The sequence below is a fragment of the Apus apus genome, chromosome 22 (genome assembly GCF_020740795.1).
Source record: "Apus apus isolate bApuApu2 chromosome 22, bApuApu2.pri.cur, whole genome shotgun sequence".
NCBI lineage: Eukaryota > Metazoa > Chordata > Aves > Apodiformes > Apodidae > Apus > Apus apus.
Window position 1 is genome coordinate 251,247 of NC_067303.1, and position 18,696 is coordinate 269,942.

An 18,696-nucleotide genomic window follows, 5' to 3' on the forward strand; every position below is an offset into this window, starting at 1 on the left:
TGTTGGCAGACAGTTCCTATTTGATGCCAAGTACAGGCAGGTGTCAGAGACAGTTTGTGCTCTGCTTGCCCAACCGGTTGATGTCATGCCAGGGACTTTGGCTTCATTGCAGGAAAAGGCAGGTCGACGCCATGCAGGATAATTAATTGCCATTTTATTCCTCCCATTAATAGGACTGCAGAAAGAAAACATCAGGTACATGACATTTTCTGCAAAGTGTCATCAGACTTTGCCTTGTGAAGAGGAAAAACTTAAGATATCAATGTATTTACTTTTTTTTTCCAGGTTAACTGGTAGATAAGCCGTAAGTACTGGAGTAAAGTCATCCACCAGCCAGATGTGACGGGGAAGGAACAGGATTTAACCTCTTATTGGGAAGAAAAGTGGGTTTAAAATGGAAATCCCACTTGTCTTCATATCACAAGATGCTTTGTGCATTTTCAAGCTCCTTAGCTTGAATTGGAGACCCTTGACCCTGTCCCACAGACATACAAAACCCTGCTGTAATCAGTCATGCATGTGCATCTATTTTAAGCAAATCTACCTGATTTTGGACCTAAACATTTTGAGGGCACGGGCAGCTCAGTTTCAGGTTATTTGGGGGTTGAAACTGCTTCAACAGAGAGGCTCTGCAGAGCGGGCTGGCTGCAGGCTGCAGCAGCAAGCAACGCTAGGTTCGTTAAGCACCAATGCGTTTGCAAGGGAGCAGAAATTCCGGGGAATTCCCGTTCCACCGGGAGCACCTCCCGGGATCGAAATGGGGCAACGGGGAGGAGAGGGGGAGACAGGGAGGACAGAGGGGGGGACAGAGTGCGGGGAAGGAGGGGAGAGGAAGGGGGAAGAAGAAGGGGGGGGAGAAGGGGGGTAGAAGGGGGGCAACGGGGAGGAGGGGGAGGAGGGAGAGGAGGGAGGAGGAGGAGGGGGAGAGGGGAGTGAAGAGACTAGGGGAGAGAGAAAGAGAGGTGGGTACGGTCCTGCGCGCTCCCGCCGCCGGGAGATCCGGGACCACCGAGCGCGCAGCCCCAAGCCGCAGGAACCCTCCCGGCCCCGCCCCCGAGTCCCGCCCTGCAGCCAATGGAAAGCGGCGGGGGAGTAGAGGGCGGCGCTGATTGGTTCTCCCGCAGCGTGGCAGACGCGGTTGCTAGGGGAAGCGGCAGCGCCGCCATGGCGGCTGCGGCGCTGGGCTTGGGGCCCGGGGTGCTGCTGCTGCTGCTGCTCTGGGGCCTGGCGCTGCTGCTCGGCTTGGCGCTCTCCCGCGCGGTCGGCCGGGCCCGGTGAGCAGCGGGGAAGGAGGGAAGCTGTGATGCTGTGATAATCTGGGGCTGGTTCTAAGGTCGTCCTGCTCGCTTCTCCCCGCAGGTTCGCCGTGGTGCCGATAGTGCTGGGAGCTGCCGTCCTCAGCGCCGCGTTGCTGCTCTTGCCCCGGGAGGACGAGCGCCCTGTCACAGTCGCCGACGACGAGGTGAGCACACTCCGTGGCCAACCTGGGCCGCAGGACATGACCTCAGGGAAGGCTGCAACTGCTGCCAGAGGCCCCTTGGATAGGCCTTTCCCACCAGAGATGGGCGCCAAGGGCTACCCTGAGGCACCAGGGATGTTGGGATGGGCCACACAGACGCCTCAGGGATGGGTGCCAAATGCTGCCCCTTGGCCCTGGGGATGGGCCTTCACCTCAGGGACGGCCCATAATGGCTGCCTCAAGGGCCCATAGATGGGCTTTCATTTCGAGGAAGGGCCCCAAAAGCCACCCCGAGGCCCTGGGCATGGGCCGTTGCCTCAGGGCTGGTGCCAACAGCTGCCTTGAAGCCTTGGGGATGGCCCTATGCTGCCTTTTTGGTCTCTGCAGCTCCTGCTCATGCTTAGGCTTCTGTGATTGCAGACTTTGTTGTTCACGGAGTGAGGATCTATTTATTTCCTTAACAAAATCCCTGATTTACATGCTGTTACATATGACCGATGGGATTTTAGCTCCCGTTCTTCCATTCCCAGGCCCACAGGGCTCTGTGCAGGAATGACATCCATACTTTTATCCCTCCCAGCCCTGAGCTTGAGCAGCTTCTGCTCCCCCTCTGTCATCCTTTTTCAATGTTTGGTCCTAGTCATCTGTGCCCGCACCTGCCTCCGTCTTCCAGCACACCCCAGAGTGCTCCAATAGCCACATGACAGGTCATTTTGCTCATTTTGCCCCTTATTCTGCATCCTTCACTTTCCCCCAGCTCTGTTTTCTATTTTAAAGCCCAGTACCAGCATGTTGGCTCTCTTGTAGGTTAATCCTGCACTCAAGAATGGAGCCATCTGTGTTGTCAGACAGCCCCTTGCCTCTTGTCAGGCACAGGGATCTCCCCCTCATTTCAGATCACATCAGGCTGCCTGAGCTGCCATCTTGAGTCGTCCCAGAGCTCTTTGAGCTTTGAATACACAAAGTTTTGTTGTGGTTGAGGTACCATTTCCTTTATTTTATTATTAATGCACATTAATTATTGCTCTTCTCAGTCTTTATCTCTCAAAATCCCTACTAAAGATCCTTGTAGTCTTTCTTGCCTCCACCTGGCTTGGGACTTGCTTGTGTAAAGGTTGGGAGTGAATTGAAGAGCAGCCAAGCGCGTGTTTGTGCCTGGGAGGCCAATGGAATTGGAAAGCTTATTTTTTTCAATTGGACTGGACCTGCCCTGACTATCAATAATACATGACCTGGGCTTTCTGCACCAAAACTCTGCTAATTGGCTAATTAAAAAGTGAAACGTACAGAAGAAGCCAGCACATAATTCACAAGAGACTCTGCAGCAACACCAAGGCTGAGCCTATGCTAATACGATTTATATAACTGAGTCAGGGGTTAGCAAAGTTCCGGGGCAGTCTCAGGAGCAGTGGATGTTGGCTCCTCATTGTCTCTTGCCTTGCCACTGTATCTTTTTTTTTTATAATCTCTTTTTCTCCCCCACCCCATTTCCTGCCTAAAAGGGAAGAATTGTGTGACAGGTCCTTGCAGTGCTGGGGAGTTTGTGGCCAGGTAGAGCTGCTGCAGGTTTTGCCTCGTTTCTTCCATGTGTTCAGTACCATGTTGCTCCTTTCCTCCACATTAGCTTTTCCCTGAGTGGCTTTTTTTCAGAGGAAAGGGATTCTCCTTCCAAGCATTTGTCACACACCCTGCTTCCCACAGAGAGCATCCTTGTCAGGAATGAAAAGTGGGGGGAGAAATCTAGGGGAACCCCAAAGGTTTTCCTCCTGGGACGATCTTCTTGGACCGTCCTCTTTTCCAGGATGTTTCCTGTTCCCTCCAGGCTTCTGGAGCGGACCAAGACTGTAATGTGGGTTTTTTTCATTCTTTACAGATCGTGGACACCTACTTCATCAGCCGCTTCATCCTCCTGGCCATGATGAGCCTGGTCTTCCTGGGGTGCCTTTTCCTGCTCCTGATTCACCACCTCATGGAGCCAGTGTATGCCAAACCACTCCACAGCAGCTAGCAGCAGCCAGACGCAGCAGTCCCCACCAAGAGGAAATCCCAGTTTCATGGCTATAAACCAGGAAGGCAGATCAGGAGGTGAACGCCTTAGTTTTTGCAAACTCAGAAAGAAGCAAGCAAAGTGTCTCTTACCCCCAGCACTGCCTCTTGTATCTTTAAAAGCTAGGTTTGGACTGAGCACAGCACCCTCCTTTCCAGGGACTTTGCGTGCTGCAAAGGTGCTTTAACCTCTTCAATTTTTTCTTTTCCAGGAGAGTTGAAATCCATGCACTTTGTACTACACTCGTTCAATGAATTGAACTGAGCCGAGATGGTTTGTTATTCTTATCCACAAGAGATGGTTTGTTATAATTCCTTTTTCACCTTAGTTAAATAAAACTCTCTGAGAATCCCCTCACTCCATCTGTATTTATTCCCCAGGAATGTCACCTTTTGCTGCCCTTTGATGAGGGTGTCTGAAAAAAACACCTTTTCCTGTGGCAGACATGGGGTTTTTTGAAAATTCAGTGTCTGGTGGTGGATCATTGGAGATGGTCTCTTTAACTGGAAACCTGAGCATTTAGAGCAGGGAGGGAACAACCCTGACTGGTCATCCTGGGCCAAGGAGCTGAAGGCACATAGTTTCTGGCACCCTAAATCAAAACCATCCCACACAGTGGTACAGATAGCTGGCTGAAGCCATAGTCAATGGCAATACCTCTACTTTTTTTGGGGAAACCCCACACTTTTACCGTTGTTCAGCAGCAGCAATGGGGTCATATCTCTTTTTTTTTTCCCTCTATTTTTTCATGGAAACTGTGGGGAACAACCTTGCTGAAGTGGAGTGGGGTGGCTGGCAGGGAGCTCAGCCTTCTGCCCAGGCTGCACATCATGCACATGGCACCATGTGGGAAATGGCAGCTCACATGGGCCTGGGGTCTGTGCTTAATGAGCAATAATTTCTGCTTTGTGCTGTCCTAGCAATCCCTCAGTAGTAGTGGTTTATTCTCTTGCCTGAAGCCTCACAAGGCTTTTAAACTACCTGCAGGAGAAAAGCATTTTGGTGACTCAGAGCTTCATCCAACTGTTTGGCAGCAGGGAAGGAGCCTTTGCCCTCCGCAGCGAGCCAGGGAGTGGATCCCATGGATGTCCTGCCATAGCTGGGTAGGGTGAGTTACGGTTTTCCATTCCTGGAGGGATGAAGCCACTCCGCCTTTCACGGATGAGCAGGCAGAGGGTATTGATGTGAGACTGATGCCGAGTTCAGGATGGTGCCACAGCCTTGAGCTATTTTCAGGGGCAATAGAGCAAAAAACGTCTGGGCAAGAAACTCAGAGCTTTCATACAGATTTTATTTTCTTCCCATTTTTAAATGTGTTTTTTTTTCATTTTGAACTGAAGAAAATGAAGAGTAAATAAAAGAGCTGGCCAGCTTCTTCCAGCCCTGTCCTGCCGGCTGTCAGTCACAAAACCTGGCTGTCAGGACATGAAAGATTACTAAGGCAGAGCTCGCAGGCATGGAGACAACCCTTCCCTTGCAGAAAATGCTGAAGTGCTCAGGAGCCCTGACTCAGTCAGCTAAAAAACCTGCCAGTACATTTCAGGAGAAGGCAGAGGAGAAGCAGCTCTGCTTTTCCATCCACAGAAATGCTCAGTCCCTTCCTCATCCTAAGCCTATGTCCAAGGGAATTGAACTATCATGTTAAAGAACACACCGAGCATTTATGCAACACAAGCGCGTCAGGTCTCTTGGTGGTTTTGAAGTTGCGCCTGAAACAAAATTCATATTTAATTCATCACTTTAATAACATTTATGAACACAGAGCTGGTCTTGCCACTCGCTCCAGCTCTTTGCTTGCTGTGTCTTTATTCCCCATGCAACAGCAGCTGGGGCACTAAAAAAACCCCTAAAAGCATAAAAGTGAAGCTCCTTCCAGTTCCACACCATAAATAAACCCAAGGTACTTGCTTTTTTTGTCCCTTTAATCCATTTTTAACTAAAATCAATCAAAAAGACTATTGTGCAGGGTAGATTTTGCAGCAGGAGGGACACGGTGGCTCTTGCATGAAGCCATTTCAGCACTTTCCCAAAAATCCCATTAACTGGGGAAAGAGCCCCATGTGCTCTTGCTCCTCCAAGACATACTGAGCTTCATCCTCGTCTTTTGCCCCTGGTGGCAGGGATCAACCAGCTGGATGAACTCAGCCCTGGCTCTCTCCATGTATTTATTTATTCTGAGCAATTCTGCTCCTCCCCATGCAGGGGCTTGCCAGACAGTTCCTGTTTATTTTTGGGACAGGAAACACCATGTCAAGGAATTGGTATGAGCCAGAGCTGCTTTCCAACCAGCCTCAAATGGTGGTGTTTTTTTTTTTTTTGCTGCCATCCCCACCACCCAAACCCCCAGCTCCTGGAGGACAACTTCTTGCTAGCATATCCACCTCCATCTAGCACCCTGATTAATTTTTTTTTTTGCACTTAAAGTGAAGCAGGAGGAAGGTTTGGCTTAAATCCCAACCTCCCAGTCACTGGTGAAGGTGTAGCCAAGGAGCCCTGCTCAAGCCCAATTTCTCCCCAAACTGCGAGCCAATAATCCCTGCTTTCCTTTTGCAGGGTGGGAGCACTATGTGCTCCATGTCCTGAGGAGCCTACTCCGTGCAGGCAAAAAAATCCTGCCAAATCTCAGCAGGAGAAACCTGCTTAGCCAAAAGGGATGTTTGCACAAGATACCACACACCAGGAGAACGGCGGCCAAGCTGCTTTCAGGTCAAGGGGGAACAACAGCCCTTTTCCCCCCTAAATTCCCTGACTGGCTTATTAGAAACACAGGAATGCTCCCACTGTCACTGGCTCATGGGACTCTGGTGTGGTTGCTCCCTCATGCCTGAGGCCAAGGGGTGCCAGAGCAAGGATGGAGGGAGAGCAAATGGCTGAAGGAGAAACTTCTTTCCTTGACTTAAGGTCCTTGAACAACAGCAATTCCTCACGCCTCATGCTGCATTCTGCCCATACTTAATTACCCTCCCTGGTAAAAGCTGGTGTCTTATTTCCACGTTGACTTTGCTGACTTCAGCTTCCTTGCTGGCTTTGCCTTTGGCTGCTAATTAAAAAGCCCTTCAGTGTTGGTCAGCTGCTCTGTGTGTAGGTAATTATGGACCATGCCCCAGCCACCCCTTCACCTCCCCAACAGCCCTACGGCATTCCTCCAAAATATGTGCAACCCCTTCCCAGGCCACCCCCTGGCAGAGCTCAGCCAAAGCGGTGTCACCTGTAGAAAAACACCTAGGGACATGTTTAGTGGGAACAGGGAATGCCCACGGGAGGGAGGGCTGAGCCCTGGCAGCAGGAACACAGAGGATCCCGCATGTGCCACCCTCACCCCAACCACGTCGCCTGGACAGAGTAGCCCTTGAGCTATAAAATCCAGGTTTTCTAGGTGGTGTGCTTGGAAAGCAGGCTCCGTAATTACCAGCAGAGCTCCTAATGAGCTCTTTTCAGGAGAGATGTTTTTTTCCCACCGTCAGGACAGTGGCAGACGAGTGTTTGTGCTCGCTGGGCTCCAGCACGGAGCCAAGGGGCTCATGGAGGGGGAAAGCAGCGGCCCCTTCTCCAGTGGAGCAGGAATGAGATGGGGCGAGTCTTGCAGACTTCTCCCACAGGAGATAGGCTTGATTTAAAGTCCTTTGGCTGGGGCAAACCCACGGGACCCCCCTCTGCCTTCCTGCTCACCCCTCAATTTCTACAATCTCAGCAAGATCTGGGGTTTTCTTTGGCATTTGGCCCCGTTGTTTTTTTTTCAAGTTTAAAACTGCCGTGGGCCGTCTGCCCTTTCTCCTTGCTCCCAGCAGTGCAGCAGCCAGAGCTGCTCAGACTTTCCAAACACAAACGGAACACGGCCCAGGCCTAAATTTGACCCAGAAAAGCTATGAGCAGCTGAAAGAAAAGGCAGGAGGCAGAGGGAGAGAAAAAAAGCAGGAAAAAGGGGCAGTGAGCCCCTGCGTCTGTGAAAATATATTTCAAGCCCCCCCTCCACAAGGTGGATAATAATTAAGCAAAGGGAAAGCTCAGTCACACATGCACAGAAATGACCCTTCTCAGCCTGGTGTGTGGCATCTTTGCTGGCATCATTGACTCTTGTGCTGTCAGAGGCCAGGAGCCAGGTTTCTGCTGAGGACAGACCTTGCTGTGACATCTCTCCCTATGGCTCTATCATGGTTTGCCTCAGGGTGGGTTTATTTCCTTGGGGCAAAGGATATCTGGGGATTTGGCTTTTCTCTGTCTGCTCCATCATTTCTCCTGCTTTCTCCCACTGCACACAAGCAGTGAGTTTTCAAGCCCTGTCAAGCATCTCCAGTCAGCATGGAGGGGACCAAAGGCTACTGGCATCCAGCCACCTCAGACACACAGCTGCTACTCTCCAAGCTACCTGTCCCCACCCTGTGCCTCTGCTGCCTTGCAGGGCTTCACAGGGATCTGATCCAACTGGCCAACAGGTTTTCTAGTGTTGGGTTTTTTTTTCCCCTTCACTGATGAAATCAGCACTTAATAAAATCACATCAGGCCCAGATGTTTTCTCCTTGAGTTAAGATCCAAGGAGGTAAAGTCAGAGTTCAGATTTATACCAGGCCAAAACCCACCGACCCTGGGACCCAGTGCTGGGCAGAGCCAGAGTGAGCCTGGGCAGCATCCCTCTGTGGAGAGTTGAGTGAGAAATGCACCCTGGTTCACAAAGGTCCTGCACTGCAAAGTTTGGGCCCTCCCAGAGAACCTCTGCCTAGAGTAGCCCAAGGTAGCTGGCCAGTTTAACCCCACAGGGGATCCTGGGCGCCTATTGTGTGACTCGTATTAATTAGGAGGCGTCTAACAAAGAATGCCCATGCTGGACTGAGAATGGCCACTGTGTGCAAGTGGGTGTTTGTTGTGAGCTGATGCACTGGCCCTTCTTTTGGGGCTAAATGATACAAATTACAAATTGCAATTAAAGAAAATGCTGGTTTGTGTGAGGTTGTGGGGGGTTTTTTAAGTGGGCTGAGGAGCAAAACCAGCTTTGTTGGGGCTCAGGGAAAAGCCTGGGGATGTTCTTTGCTAGAACAAGCAGCGCTTTGTTGGCCAGACAGTGCTGTAACTCATTTGGCACAGTCCTGCTCCAATATCCTGAAATACTGTGCTGGGCTGGGGCAGGCTTGCAAATGAGAGGCTGCACGTGCAGAAAAGAAAGCAGATAGGATCACTGCCCCTGATCTCACGCAGGCCTGGCTGAGCCCAGCCAGGACAGGAGCAAGACAGATTTTGCAGATTTTTATTAAGAAAAGGGCCAACGGTGAAGAATTGACCCAGAGAACCAGACGGCTGAGGCCCTCGGACTGCTCCTTGTCACTGCCTCCCTTGGAAGGAAAGCCACGGTGGCTGTAGGAACTCACGGGGCCATGCCCAAGGCCGTGTCTTGGCTCTGCCAAGACAAAACACGCTCCTGGCGTGCCCCAGCCTCTCCTCCCTCCAAAGCCTCTCAGCTCAGGGTGTCTTGTGGGGGGACGTCAAAACTCCTTAAACCTGTTGGGAGAGAAGCGAGCAGCTGAGCACAGCAGGTGCCATTCCACAGGTCTTGGGATCAATGGCAGGTGCTGCCAGAGAGATGGAAAATGACCCCAGCCCCATCTGCACCACAAGCCTGGAGGAGGAGATGCAAAGAGGAGATCCAGCCACCATTTTGTCTCCAGCCAAAGCTGCAATGTCCCCCAGAAAACATCCCCAGTGTTTGCGCCTCCTTTCCACAAGCTGGTCCAGAGACAACATGCTCCCCACAGCCCTCAAAGGTGCTGCAGGATTTCCACAAACTGAGCCAGTTGCTTCCCCCAGCATAAAACAGCTGGATTTTGGCACAAACTGGGATGGTGCCAGGACAATCCCGGCCCTAGCCAGCCGCAGCACAGGCGAGCAGAGCCTACAGCCCTACACCAGTGGCTGGAGGAGATCTGGGCCGCACTTACCGCAGCACCAGGCCCAGACTATTGGTCTTTCACCTGCAAACACAAGACATAAAGGACCAAACATTCATGAGAATTTGGGGCTGGCACGCCCACCACTGGGACTGGCTGTGGCCCCTTCCCCCTCAGTGCTTGCCCAGGGGCTTTGGTGGCAATCAGAGACAGGCCAGTGCTGATTCAGAGATTATTTACACTCCTGCTATAGTGATTCATCCACAGATTTGATTAGGAAGCCCACACTCTGTGTAATCAAGCTCTTTAGCATGGGTGGGCAAATCAGCCTATAAATTCAGCCATTTCCAGTGCATTAATCAATGTTTTGCTAATCGGGCATCTGAGCTAATGTGTCATAAGTCAGCCACAGACAAGGATGTGCTGCCCACCCGCCTGTCCCCAGTCTGTCGTGATTTGATCTTTCAATTCCCAAATCTTGATCTCAGCCTTTAAATTATCAGCAGTGTCTGAGGCTGAGCCTGCTAAGCAAAACTCAAAATCGGGGTGAATCAGGCTTGCGTTTGCATTTAATCCTCAGTGCTCACACAAGGATACTCACACCGAGCTACTTCCCATCCAGCACTGACTCTGTTAGCTGCACACTAGAGCTATAAAGACACAAGGACGGCGTGTTCAGCACCCAGAGGGTTTCAGGAGGCACTGATGGCTAAAATCCCCCAGGCACTGCCCTGGCTTGAGGTGGCAATGTCATTGGGCCCACAGGAGCGAGGCATATAGCAGATGGCCTTGTGATGCCCGCGCTGAGATTCAGCAATGACACCAGGGGATAACAAACATCTTTCTGGAGCGGCACCAATGCAGTGTTTTGGCATGGGAGGACTGGAGGCCACCCTGGGACAGTACGTACGTACCCTCTTTTCCTTGCCATGAAGCCACACCACCCACGGACCTCTTTGACCACCACACGAGCGAGGAGCTGCAAGAGGAAAGGTGGAGGATCACCACAGGACTGATGGCTCCGCAGCCACCAGCATCAGCATGAGCATTGACAATGCTGAGAGATTAATTTTAAGGCTCTCCCTAGGGAAGACTGCATCAACTAAAACCATGCGTGAAAGAGGTTGTTGGGAAAAGCCATGTGGATGGAGGCAAGGGTTTGGAGTTGATACAGGGTTTTGCCATTCATCCTGTGCCCACTGTCTCCTCAGGATAATCGGTGCCCAGCTAAAATGGAGCTGTTGAATATCCAGGGTAGTTAAACAAATCCTGCTGAGGAGGGACCTACCACACAAGCCAAGACATCAGCTGCTATCAACATGTAGAAGACATTATTCCAGCCCGTGGGGGAGATGAGCCCTGCCAGCAGTGGCCCCAGCGCAGCACCTGCGAGGGCACACAAGGCACATTAGGTGATGCCACATGCATGGGGGAAAGAGGCACTTGGCCTGCCCTGGCTGTACAGACCTACAGATCCTGTGCCATCAATTATGGCTGTCACGGTAGAAAGGGCTTTGGCGTTGCCTTTGAGAGACTCATGAGTTCCCTGTAGGGATGGAGGAGCAAAATGTGAGGAAAAGTGACTTCAGGCAAAGTCCTGGCATGAGGCTGCTCCCACCCTGGGCAGAAATTCCCAGATTGGACCCAGCCATGACTGGAAAGACCAAACTCAGATGCTGCCTGCAGCCAAGCCACAGCAAAAGTGGGATCACCAGCAGTGGACAATAATTTCAGGTGATTTTCCAGCAATTTTTTCCACTTTCATTGTGTGTAGAGGGCCGAAGCGGAGTCACACAGCCAGGGTGAAACAGCAACAGGAAAAAAAGCCATGTTTAAGGGAGGGTGTGGATGGCAGTGCGAGGCATAACAGCTCAGCCCTTCTCCACTGGGCTTCAGAGGCACAGGAAGACAAAGCTAAAATGCAAAATTCCCAGCAGACATCCCTCTGAGAAAGAGGGAGCAGCCTTTGGGTGTGCAGGGGTGGCGTGGTGGGGGCTAAGGTGTGCCTCTTACCAAATCTGCTGAAACTGCCGTAGTGATGAGAGCGTAGGGCCCGTTAACCAGGGCGCCACAGATGATCAGCATAACTATGAGAACAAGACAGTTGTGGAGGTACCCAAGAAGAGATTGAATCTTTAAGTTCAGGGAGCAGTGGGGACATCAAGCCTATTGTCCCCTTGTGTGGACATCACTGTCCTGCGCATCCATCTTGTGCACATCCCTGTTTCCCCCTGGAGATCCCACCCAGCAGGCAGCAAATGCTCATCCAGAACCACCCTCCCCCAAATGCTGGATTGGGACCCTGGACCGAGAGGGAAAATGACGGCAGGTGAATTTGAAGGAGCTCCCATTGGTCCTCCAGTGATGCATGAAGGAGCTCCTTACCTACTGATGTGCCAATGCCATTCTGGCCAACGTGGTTATACAGGAACAGCTGGAAAAGAGACACCAGTTTTGAGCTATTCCAGCTGTATTCTAAAGTGTTTTCATTGCAGCATCACCCCGGGGACAGGACAAAGAAGGTGAGGACCTGAATTATTGCTGGCACTGAGCTTCACCACACCCCAGCTCCCTGGCGGGATAGGAACCAAGCACACCCTTGGCTCTGCATCCCGCTGTCTGCCTGCCACATTAAACACCTGGCAGGGAGCAGCTAGAGGTGCTGCTGAGATTTACAGCCCATCGAGGCTCCTGCATCCACTGGCTGAAGCCAGATAGCAAGTCGCCCCGCCAGCTGTTGGGGGATGCAGAGGTGACGTGGCCTCTCCACTTTCCAAGCTCGCACCAGCTCCTTTGGAGGAGAGAGAGGCTCAGCTTGAGCCAGGCTTGGGTTACAGCTAATTAGCTAGGGGTTTTTGTGTACAAGCCTTCTGTAGGTGCTCAGGAAGGACATCCCAGCAGAGCACAAGGCCGTCAGCACAGGGGCTCTTGGGATGCAAAGCAAAGAGATGAAAGCATGGAGCAGCTCAGTGGGACCTACAAGGCTTAAAGACAGAGTGGGCTTATGGCAGGAGGGAGGAATAAAACACCCCCAAAAGGGTTTTTTTAGTTGTCAAGGACTATACAATCTCCTCCCAGCCCCCAAATCTGGATATCCACCGTGGGAACACCTGTGTATGTGGCTCAATCTCTGCTCTCATCTCAGCTGAGCATGTGACCAACTCCTCCCGGGAGCTTGGGAAGAGGAAGGCAGCCATGACTCAAACAAGCCAGAGCAGAGGAAACCCTCGTGACCAGGTTTTCTTCCCCGCGTGACAACACACCATGGGAGCAGCAACAACCAGCATCACGCAGCATGTGGTGGCCCTGCCGCCCGTGTAGTCAGAGATGAGGCCAGCAAAGATCCCCCCTGCAAGGAGGAGTTGGGGGTGTCAGTCACACCACCCCAGTAACAAAGCTTCACCCCAGCTTAGCCCAAAATCCAACAGGACACTGTGCCGTGATGCTCTTTCATCCCCCAACTTTGGAGCAAGATGCTCGCAATGTTAAATATATATATCCACACAACTTTCTCCCTGCAGATGGTTTCCTACATCTGCATGCAGCCATGGTTCCCTCCACACTTGCAAAATGTATTATTTTTCTAAGAAAAAGTAGAGTCTGAGCAAGCAAGACTAAGGGAAAGGTGTTGTGGTGGTCACCTGGAAGGCAAAATAAAAGCAAGGGGTGTTTGCTGCCCTCTGTGACTGCAATGGATGCCGAACAAATCTCATTACAGTGCTCCAGGGAAAGAGATGGGGTTACTGACAAAGTACTCCCATGGAGGAGACTTTGTATCAAGGCCAGGATTGTCCCCAAATCACCCTCAATCTACCCTCTCTGCCCAAGTATGTCACAAACCTAAAATGCCCCCAACATCAAAGAGAGTTGAGAGGTCCCCGGCTTCCTTGGCACTGAAATGAGCTGCAAGAAAGAGATGAGGGGTGAGGAGATGCTACCCTTGCTGGGCTTGTTCCTGCCTCACCATCCCCAAAAACTCACCAACATTCACAATGTAGAGGGGCAGCCAGTAGAGGAAGGTGTAGCTCACCAGCTTAGCAAAGAGCAGGCAGAGGGAGAACTCCACCACACCCTGGGAGGAGAGAAGACATCAGAGGAGCCTCCTTCTCCCAGACCTCCTCCAGGTGGTGGCTTTTCCCCAGTTTTCTGCCCCATGGGGCAGAAAATCACAGTTGACAGGGGGAGCTTTGCTCTTTACTCCATCCCTGCAAGGGGCATCCTGTGACTCACGGGGATCCGGAGGGCCCCAAGGAAGCTGATGGCTTCGGGCTCCTCAGCTGGCTGCTTGGGGCTGTTGGTGTGATCTGTTGTCTGGCCTGTGATGCTCAGTGGCCCTTCATTGGAGGTGACTGCTCCAGGATCCTTCTCATTGCAGGTCACCCCTCTAGCATCCTCCTCATCAGTGGCCATCTAAAAACAAGACAAAAATGGGAGATGTGACTCTTGTTGCTGGAAGGGGCTGAAACATTCGCTGACCTGAAGGGTCCTCACACCATGACAGCAACGAGCATCCTCCGCGATAATGTTGCTCTACTTTCTAATGTTATGAACTGACACCCCAGCTGTTTCACTGCAAACTGAGCAACTACCCAGCCCAGGACGAGTCAGTTGGGAATGGATTCAACTCACATGGTGCAGAGGCGGGCTGCAGCCAACATCCTCAGGATCTGCAGGGAGAAAGATCCCATGAGAGCCTGGACCAGCCCCTCTCTGCCTGCCCTCCTTCCAGCATCTTGCACCACAAATGACAAACGTGGAGCTGGGCACTCCCCAGGACTGGGTTGCATGTCTGGATACCTGCTTTCCCCGGTAAAATCCCAAAGGGCTTCCCAAATGTTTCCTAGGAAAGACAAGCTGAGAGGAGCAAGCACAAAGGGGCTGAGCCTGCCTGGATGACCCCAAAGGATGCTGAGTAGCCCCATGGTGGCCAGACCCGCATCCCTGCTTGCCATAAGCTGGAAATAAGTATTTGGGGTTGCCACAAACACTTGGAGATGGGTAAAGGAAAAAAATGTGGCTGATCTTGGCATTATGCCGAGCATCTGCTGTGCCCCAGATTGCAGCACTCACACTCTATAAGGAAGAAGAAGCAGATGATGCCCATGACAGCGATGATGATGCCGGGCACAACAAAGGACAAGCCCCAGGTGGAGGAAACCCACGCCCCAGCGATGAGCGACCCCAAGATGTTGCCAACGGAGGTGTGTGAGTTCCAGATGCCCATGATCAAACCTCTCCTGGTGGTGACAGAGTGGGGTCAGCATCACCAGGACCAACAGTGACTAGGACGGGGTAGGATGTGCTGGAGAAACACTCACTTTCCCTTCCCGAACCAGTTCCCAATGCACGCCACAACGGAGGGCCAGCCGGTGGTCTGAACCAGCCCGTTGCAGACCTGGCAAGACACAGGCAGCACCGTGCCCAGTGAGCACTGACTTCAACCACAGTGTAGCACCCCCATGCCGATTTGGGCAGCCAGGCTCAAAAATAGCCATCCCTGTCCCACGGCTGTCGAGAAAACTCTTAGCTTGGGCTTTTTTTTCCCCCAGTGGGGCAATCCCGTCACCATTTGCTTTGCTCCTGCCGCTACACTGGGAGTGGGCGGTGTTGTCAAACCGGCTGCCCACCCTGCTCGGCAAGTCGGGTGTGACCAGTGGTTTCAGCATCCATGCCACATGTGCACGGGTCTGGCATGGAGAGGAAATACCCAGTGTTCTCCTGTTGGGAAACTGCCCGCCCCCCCCCCGTCTCTGAAGCCACCGAAAAACCGGGATGCAGCTGCAGCAGTAAAATCTGGAGCCTGGGCATCCTCCCACACTGCCATACCTGGACAATGATGAAGTACCAGAGGACATGGATGTCCCAGAAGTAGCCAAGGCCAAAGAGTGCAGTGAAGAGCCCACTCAGCACCATCCCCCCTGACAGGTAGTAACGCAGGGGTAGGCGCTCCCCAAAAATCCCGCTGCAAAGAGACAGAAGAGTGCAGAGAGAAGGTGGCACCAGTGATGCCACCAGTGGGGGTTATAACACCACACCATCCCAGCAGATCCCAGCTCCCAGCTGCTTTTCCTGTGCCATCCCAATGGAAACCAGTTTCCTGGTGCAGCGGTGCAAACTGGCGTGCAGGGGACAAGGTACCTGATAAACATCCCAATGGCATAGGCCACCAGGAAGGCATTATCCAGGGCCCCAAAAAGCTCCTTGTAGTTGTCCCCATCTGGAAAAGAAATATTAAGGCCACGTCAGCCCAGCCACCATCATGTTTTCCCTCCCCACAGCCTGTCCTCATTTCTTGTCACCAAACCCCTCCTCCCCAGTGGGGGTTCTCGGAGTGTGGCCAGGTGCCGTTGGTGTTGGGACCTGATTTCACCACCCACCACTGCCCTTTGGCCCACTGCTTAATTACCTCCGGGTGCCTAATGAGCCAAAACCAGGCATGACGTGGCTTAGGGCACGGGGCGGGGGGGGCATTTTGGCTGCCATGAGGGTGAATTTTGGGGCAACAAAGGGGGGCTCAGCCTTACCAAAGGGTGCCCAGCTGCACCACGCGCTGTTGTTGGAGTCATTGCGGGGGTTGGGGCCCAAGGCCGAGCAGTTGGGGTGCAGCTGGCTCTGCGGGGAGAGAGAAGTGGGGGATCAGGACCCCCATGTCCCCGCAGTCCCATGGTCCTGTGGCTGGGTGAGGCCACAGCTAACCTTGACGATGCTGATGGGTTTTCGGGAGAGGTGGTAGCTGGTGTAGCAGAAGAAGGTCAGCACCAGTGTCAGCCCCCGATACCTGAGGGAGAAAGTGAGCAGAGGGGTCAGGGGTAGGGACAGGGATGTGTGGCCTGTCACCATCCCAGCTGGCAAGCCCCACCTGGTGGGAATGTCTCGGACGCCTCCAGCCTTGGTGTTAGCCCTGCTCCTCCTCCCCTCTCCCCAAAATTCATGCTTCTTGGAGAAAAATATCAGGTAAGGGAGATGAGAGCCACAAACATTGAATCTGCATGGGATGTGGATGTGTATTTAGGGAGCACACACAGAGCTCTGCTGTTATTTAACCTTAGAAATGCTGCAAAAGGGGAAAACTGGGGTCATTTCTGCTAATTTCCCTGGCAAAACACCCTCTGGATGTGGAACAAGCAGAATTCTGTCAAATCAGTGAGCTGAACCCGCTTAGGCGAGGTGGTAGGGGAGTGACCAACCCCCAAAATAGCCAAGGAGGCGGCTTGAAAAGGTCAGCTGAGGTTGTCTGGAAGGCTTCCCCCTCCTCCAGCCGCCATCCAGATAAACCACAGAGTGAGCAAATGCCTTCCTGGGCATCACGGGTGGAAACCAGGCACGAGGCAGCGGCTGATTCATTATTGCTCGCCATGTTAATTAAAGACAAGCTGGAGAAAAAAAAGGGGGGGTGGGCACCCTGAGCAATACCCACTCCAGTTCCTCCACTGAAAAGTTCCTTTATCCCTTTTGCTTTAACTAAATGAAGGAAAACAGGCTCAGGGATGGGAATGCTGCTCCCAAAAAAGCTGATGGATGAAGCCTGAAGAATCCCAAATAGGATCCAGCACCCACCAGAGCAAGGCGAGCACCCCCAAAGGGCTCATCCTGCATTTAAGGGAGGTTTGCAGAGGGTTTTAGAGCAGCACAGAGGATGCAAGTGGTCAGGGAACGGTTCCAGCACCCAGACGTGTCAAGTTGAGAAAAACGACCCACAACAATCTGTTTGGGGTTTTTTTTGCAGTGTTAGCCCATCCCAGCTCCTCTCCACAGTTTCACTTCTTCATGGAACTGCAGCAACTACAGACACCCAGTACATCCAGGACAGAGCTCTGCTCGAGGCTGCCAACTCCGCAGCTGGAGAATTCCTGGTTCCCACCCCTAAAAAATAACTAAACTCCACAAAAATCACTGCTGATCTGAGGGGAGTGGGGAGGAAGGAGAAGAAAAACTTCACAGTACCCAACATATTTTTTTTACCCCACATGTTCTGACAGGGAAAAATTACAGCTGCTGGCAAAGCACAGGGGTTGGTTTGCAACAGGCTGCCAAAAAATAAATATATTAAATAAATTGAACCCACCGTGGGCTCATCACCTCACCAAAAAGGAGGGGATCAGCGGAATCTCTGTGCTGGCTACATCCTACTGAATGTTGAGGGCCTGGCACATACAGGAGGGATAGTCTGAGCCCCCATGTCCCTCCTGCTCAGCCCTGCAGGGCTCGGTGTCCTCATCCCCAGGATGAGCCAACTCCTGGGTTGTGTCCAACCCCCTAGGTGCCAGTGCCGAACTGGAGCCGATCTCACAGTGGACCCGTTGCCCCAGGGGGCAATGGTGGCCCCTGGGCAAGTGACCCCCAGTCCAGAGCCAGTCCCATCCCGGTGCTGGTCCCGGGGCAAGTGACCCCTGGCCCAAGGCCAGTCCCCAGGAGAGTGAGCCCTGGTCCAGGGCAGGTCCCCATCCTTATGACAGTCCCTAAGCAAGTTGCCCCCAGTCCAGGACCGGTCCCTGGGCAAGTGACCTCTGCACCAGCAGTGGTCCCCAGCCTGGTGCTAGTGCCCTGGTTCAAGGCCAGTCCCTATCCCGGTGACAGTCCCCAGGCAAAAGACCCCCGGTCCAGTGCTGATCCCCAGGTAAGTGGCCCCCAGTCCCCAGCCCGGTGCCAGACCCCGCACCAATGCCAGACCCTGCTCCAGCATCGGTCCCCACCCCCGTGTCAGTCCCCAGGCGAGTGACCCCCGGGCCCTGCATCGGTCCCCCGCCCGGTGCTGCTCCCGTGGTCCCAGGGCCGGTCCCCAGGGGCTGTTCCCTATCCCGGTGCTGGTCTCCGGGCAACTGACCCCCAGTCCAGGGCAGGTCTCCGAGAGAGTGACCCCCGGCCCGGGATCGATCCCTAGCCTGGTGCCAGTCGCCGGGCGAGTGACCCCCGATCTAGGGCCAGTCCCTATCCCGGTCGCCCCCCGCCCGGCTCCTCCCCACTAACCCCTTGTGCCCTTGTCCCCGCTCACCGGCTGTCTCGGGGCAGGGCTCGGAGCAGGCGGACACCGGGGGCCAGCGCTGCCCTCATGGCGAGTGACGGTGCAGCTGCCGGGCTCCCCGGCCGCTCCTTATCACCGCCCCGAGCCGCCGCTCCCGCCCCGCCCGGGCCCGCCCCGGCCCCGCAGCCCCGGGGGCCGCCCCGGGCCTCTCCCTCCCTCAGGCCCCAGCTCCGGGGGGGCGCAAATGCCTACTGGGAACCCGGCTCCAAGGAAAGAAAAGCGGAGTTGGGCAGCGGGGAGAAGGCGGGGGGCCGGGGGGGGGGGGCGGCCCTGTCCCCTCCCCAGGGCTCTG

General features: G+C 53.4%; 2 protein-coding genes across 3 annotated transcripts; one reads left to right on the forward strand and one right to left on the reverse strand.

Moving 5' to 3' along the window:
- Nucleotides 1-1,139: 1,139 nt before the first annotated feature.
- TMEM218 (transmembrane protein 218) lies at nt 1,140-3,863 on the forward strand. Of its 2 annotated transcripts, XR_007891454.1 has the most exons (4): nt 1,140-1,274; nt 1,360-1,462; nt 3,333-3,544; nt 3,718-3,863. XR_007891454.1 is itself a non-coding variant. In XM_051638433.1 (3 exons), the coding sequence occupies exons 1-3, from the start codon at nt 1,165-1,167 to the stop codon at nt 3,465-3,467; spliced, it is 348 nt and encodes a 115-aa protein (XP_051494393.1). In that variant the 5' UTR covers nt 1,140-1,164; the 3' UTR covers nt 3,468-3,863. The 2 variants fall into 2 exon arrangements, 1 of the variants encoding a protein (XP_051494393.1); XM_051638433.1 differs by having other exon boundaries at nt 3,333-3,863.
- Nucleotides 3,864-8,731: 4,868 nt separating this feature from the next.
- Nucleotides 8,732-18,465, reverse strand: SLC37A2 (solute carrier family 37 member 2). The gene is made up of 18 exons (XM_051638398.1): nt 18,375-18,465; nt 16,079-16,160; nt 15,907-15,994; nt 15,521-15,599; nt 15,209-15,344; nt 14,701-14,777; nt 14,453-14,619; nt 14,012-14,049; nt 13,613-13,792; nt 13,364-13,454; nt 13,223-13,285; nt 12,646-12,731; nt 11,768-11,816; nt 11,396-11,469; nt 10,850-10,928; nt 10,671-10,768; nt 10,297-10,361; nt 8,732-8,996 (listed from the first exon to the last, which is right to left on the reverse strand). The coding sequence occupies exons 1-18, from the start codon at nt 18,431-18,433 to the stop codon at nt 8,981-8,983; spliced, it is 1,527 nt and encodes a 508-aa protein (XP_051494358.1). The 5' UTR covers nt 18,434-18,465; the 3' UTR covers nt 8,732-8,980.
- Between the last annotated feature and the right edge of the window lie 231 nt (nt 18,466-18,696).

Excerpts from the sequence above, each read along its gene's own strand:
- TMEM218 (XM_051638433.1), top strand. The coding sequence starts at position 1,165 with ATGGCGGCTGCGGCGCTGGGCTTGGGGCCCGGGGTGCTGCTGCTGCTG. Across the intron at positions 1,275-1,359 it reads CGCGCGGTCGGCCGGGCCCG|GTTCGCCGTGGTGCCGATAG; the intron begins GTGAGCAGCGGG and ends TTCTCCCCGCAG. Across the intron at positions 1,463-3,332 it reads TCACAGTCGCCGACGACGAG|ATCGTGGACACCTACTTCAT; the intron begins GTGAGCACACTC and ends CATTCTTTACAG.
- SLC37A2 (XM_051638398.1), bottom strand. The coding sequence starts at position 18,433 with ATGAGGGCAGCGCTGGCCCCCGGTGTCCGCCTGCTCCGAGCCCTGCCC. Across the intron at positions 15,600-15,906 it reads GTGCAGCTGGGCACCCTTTG|ATGGGGACAACTACAAGGAG; the intron begins GTAAGGCTGAGC and ends TTTCTTTTCCAG. Across the intron at positions 10,362-10,670 it reads CTGATGTCTTGGCTTGTGTG|CTCCTCGCTCGTGTGGTGGT; the intron begins GTAGGTCCCTCC and ends TTCCTCTTGCAG.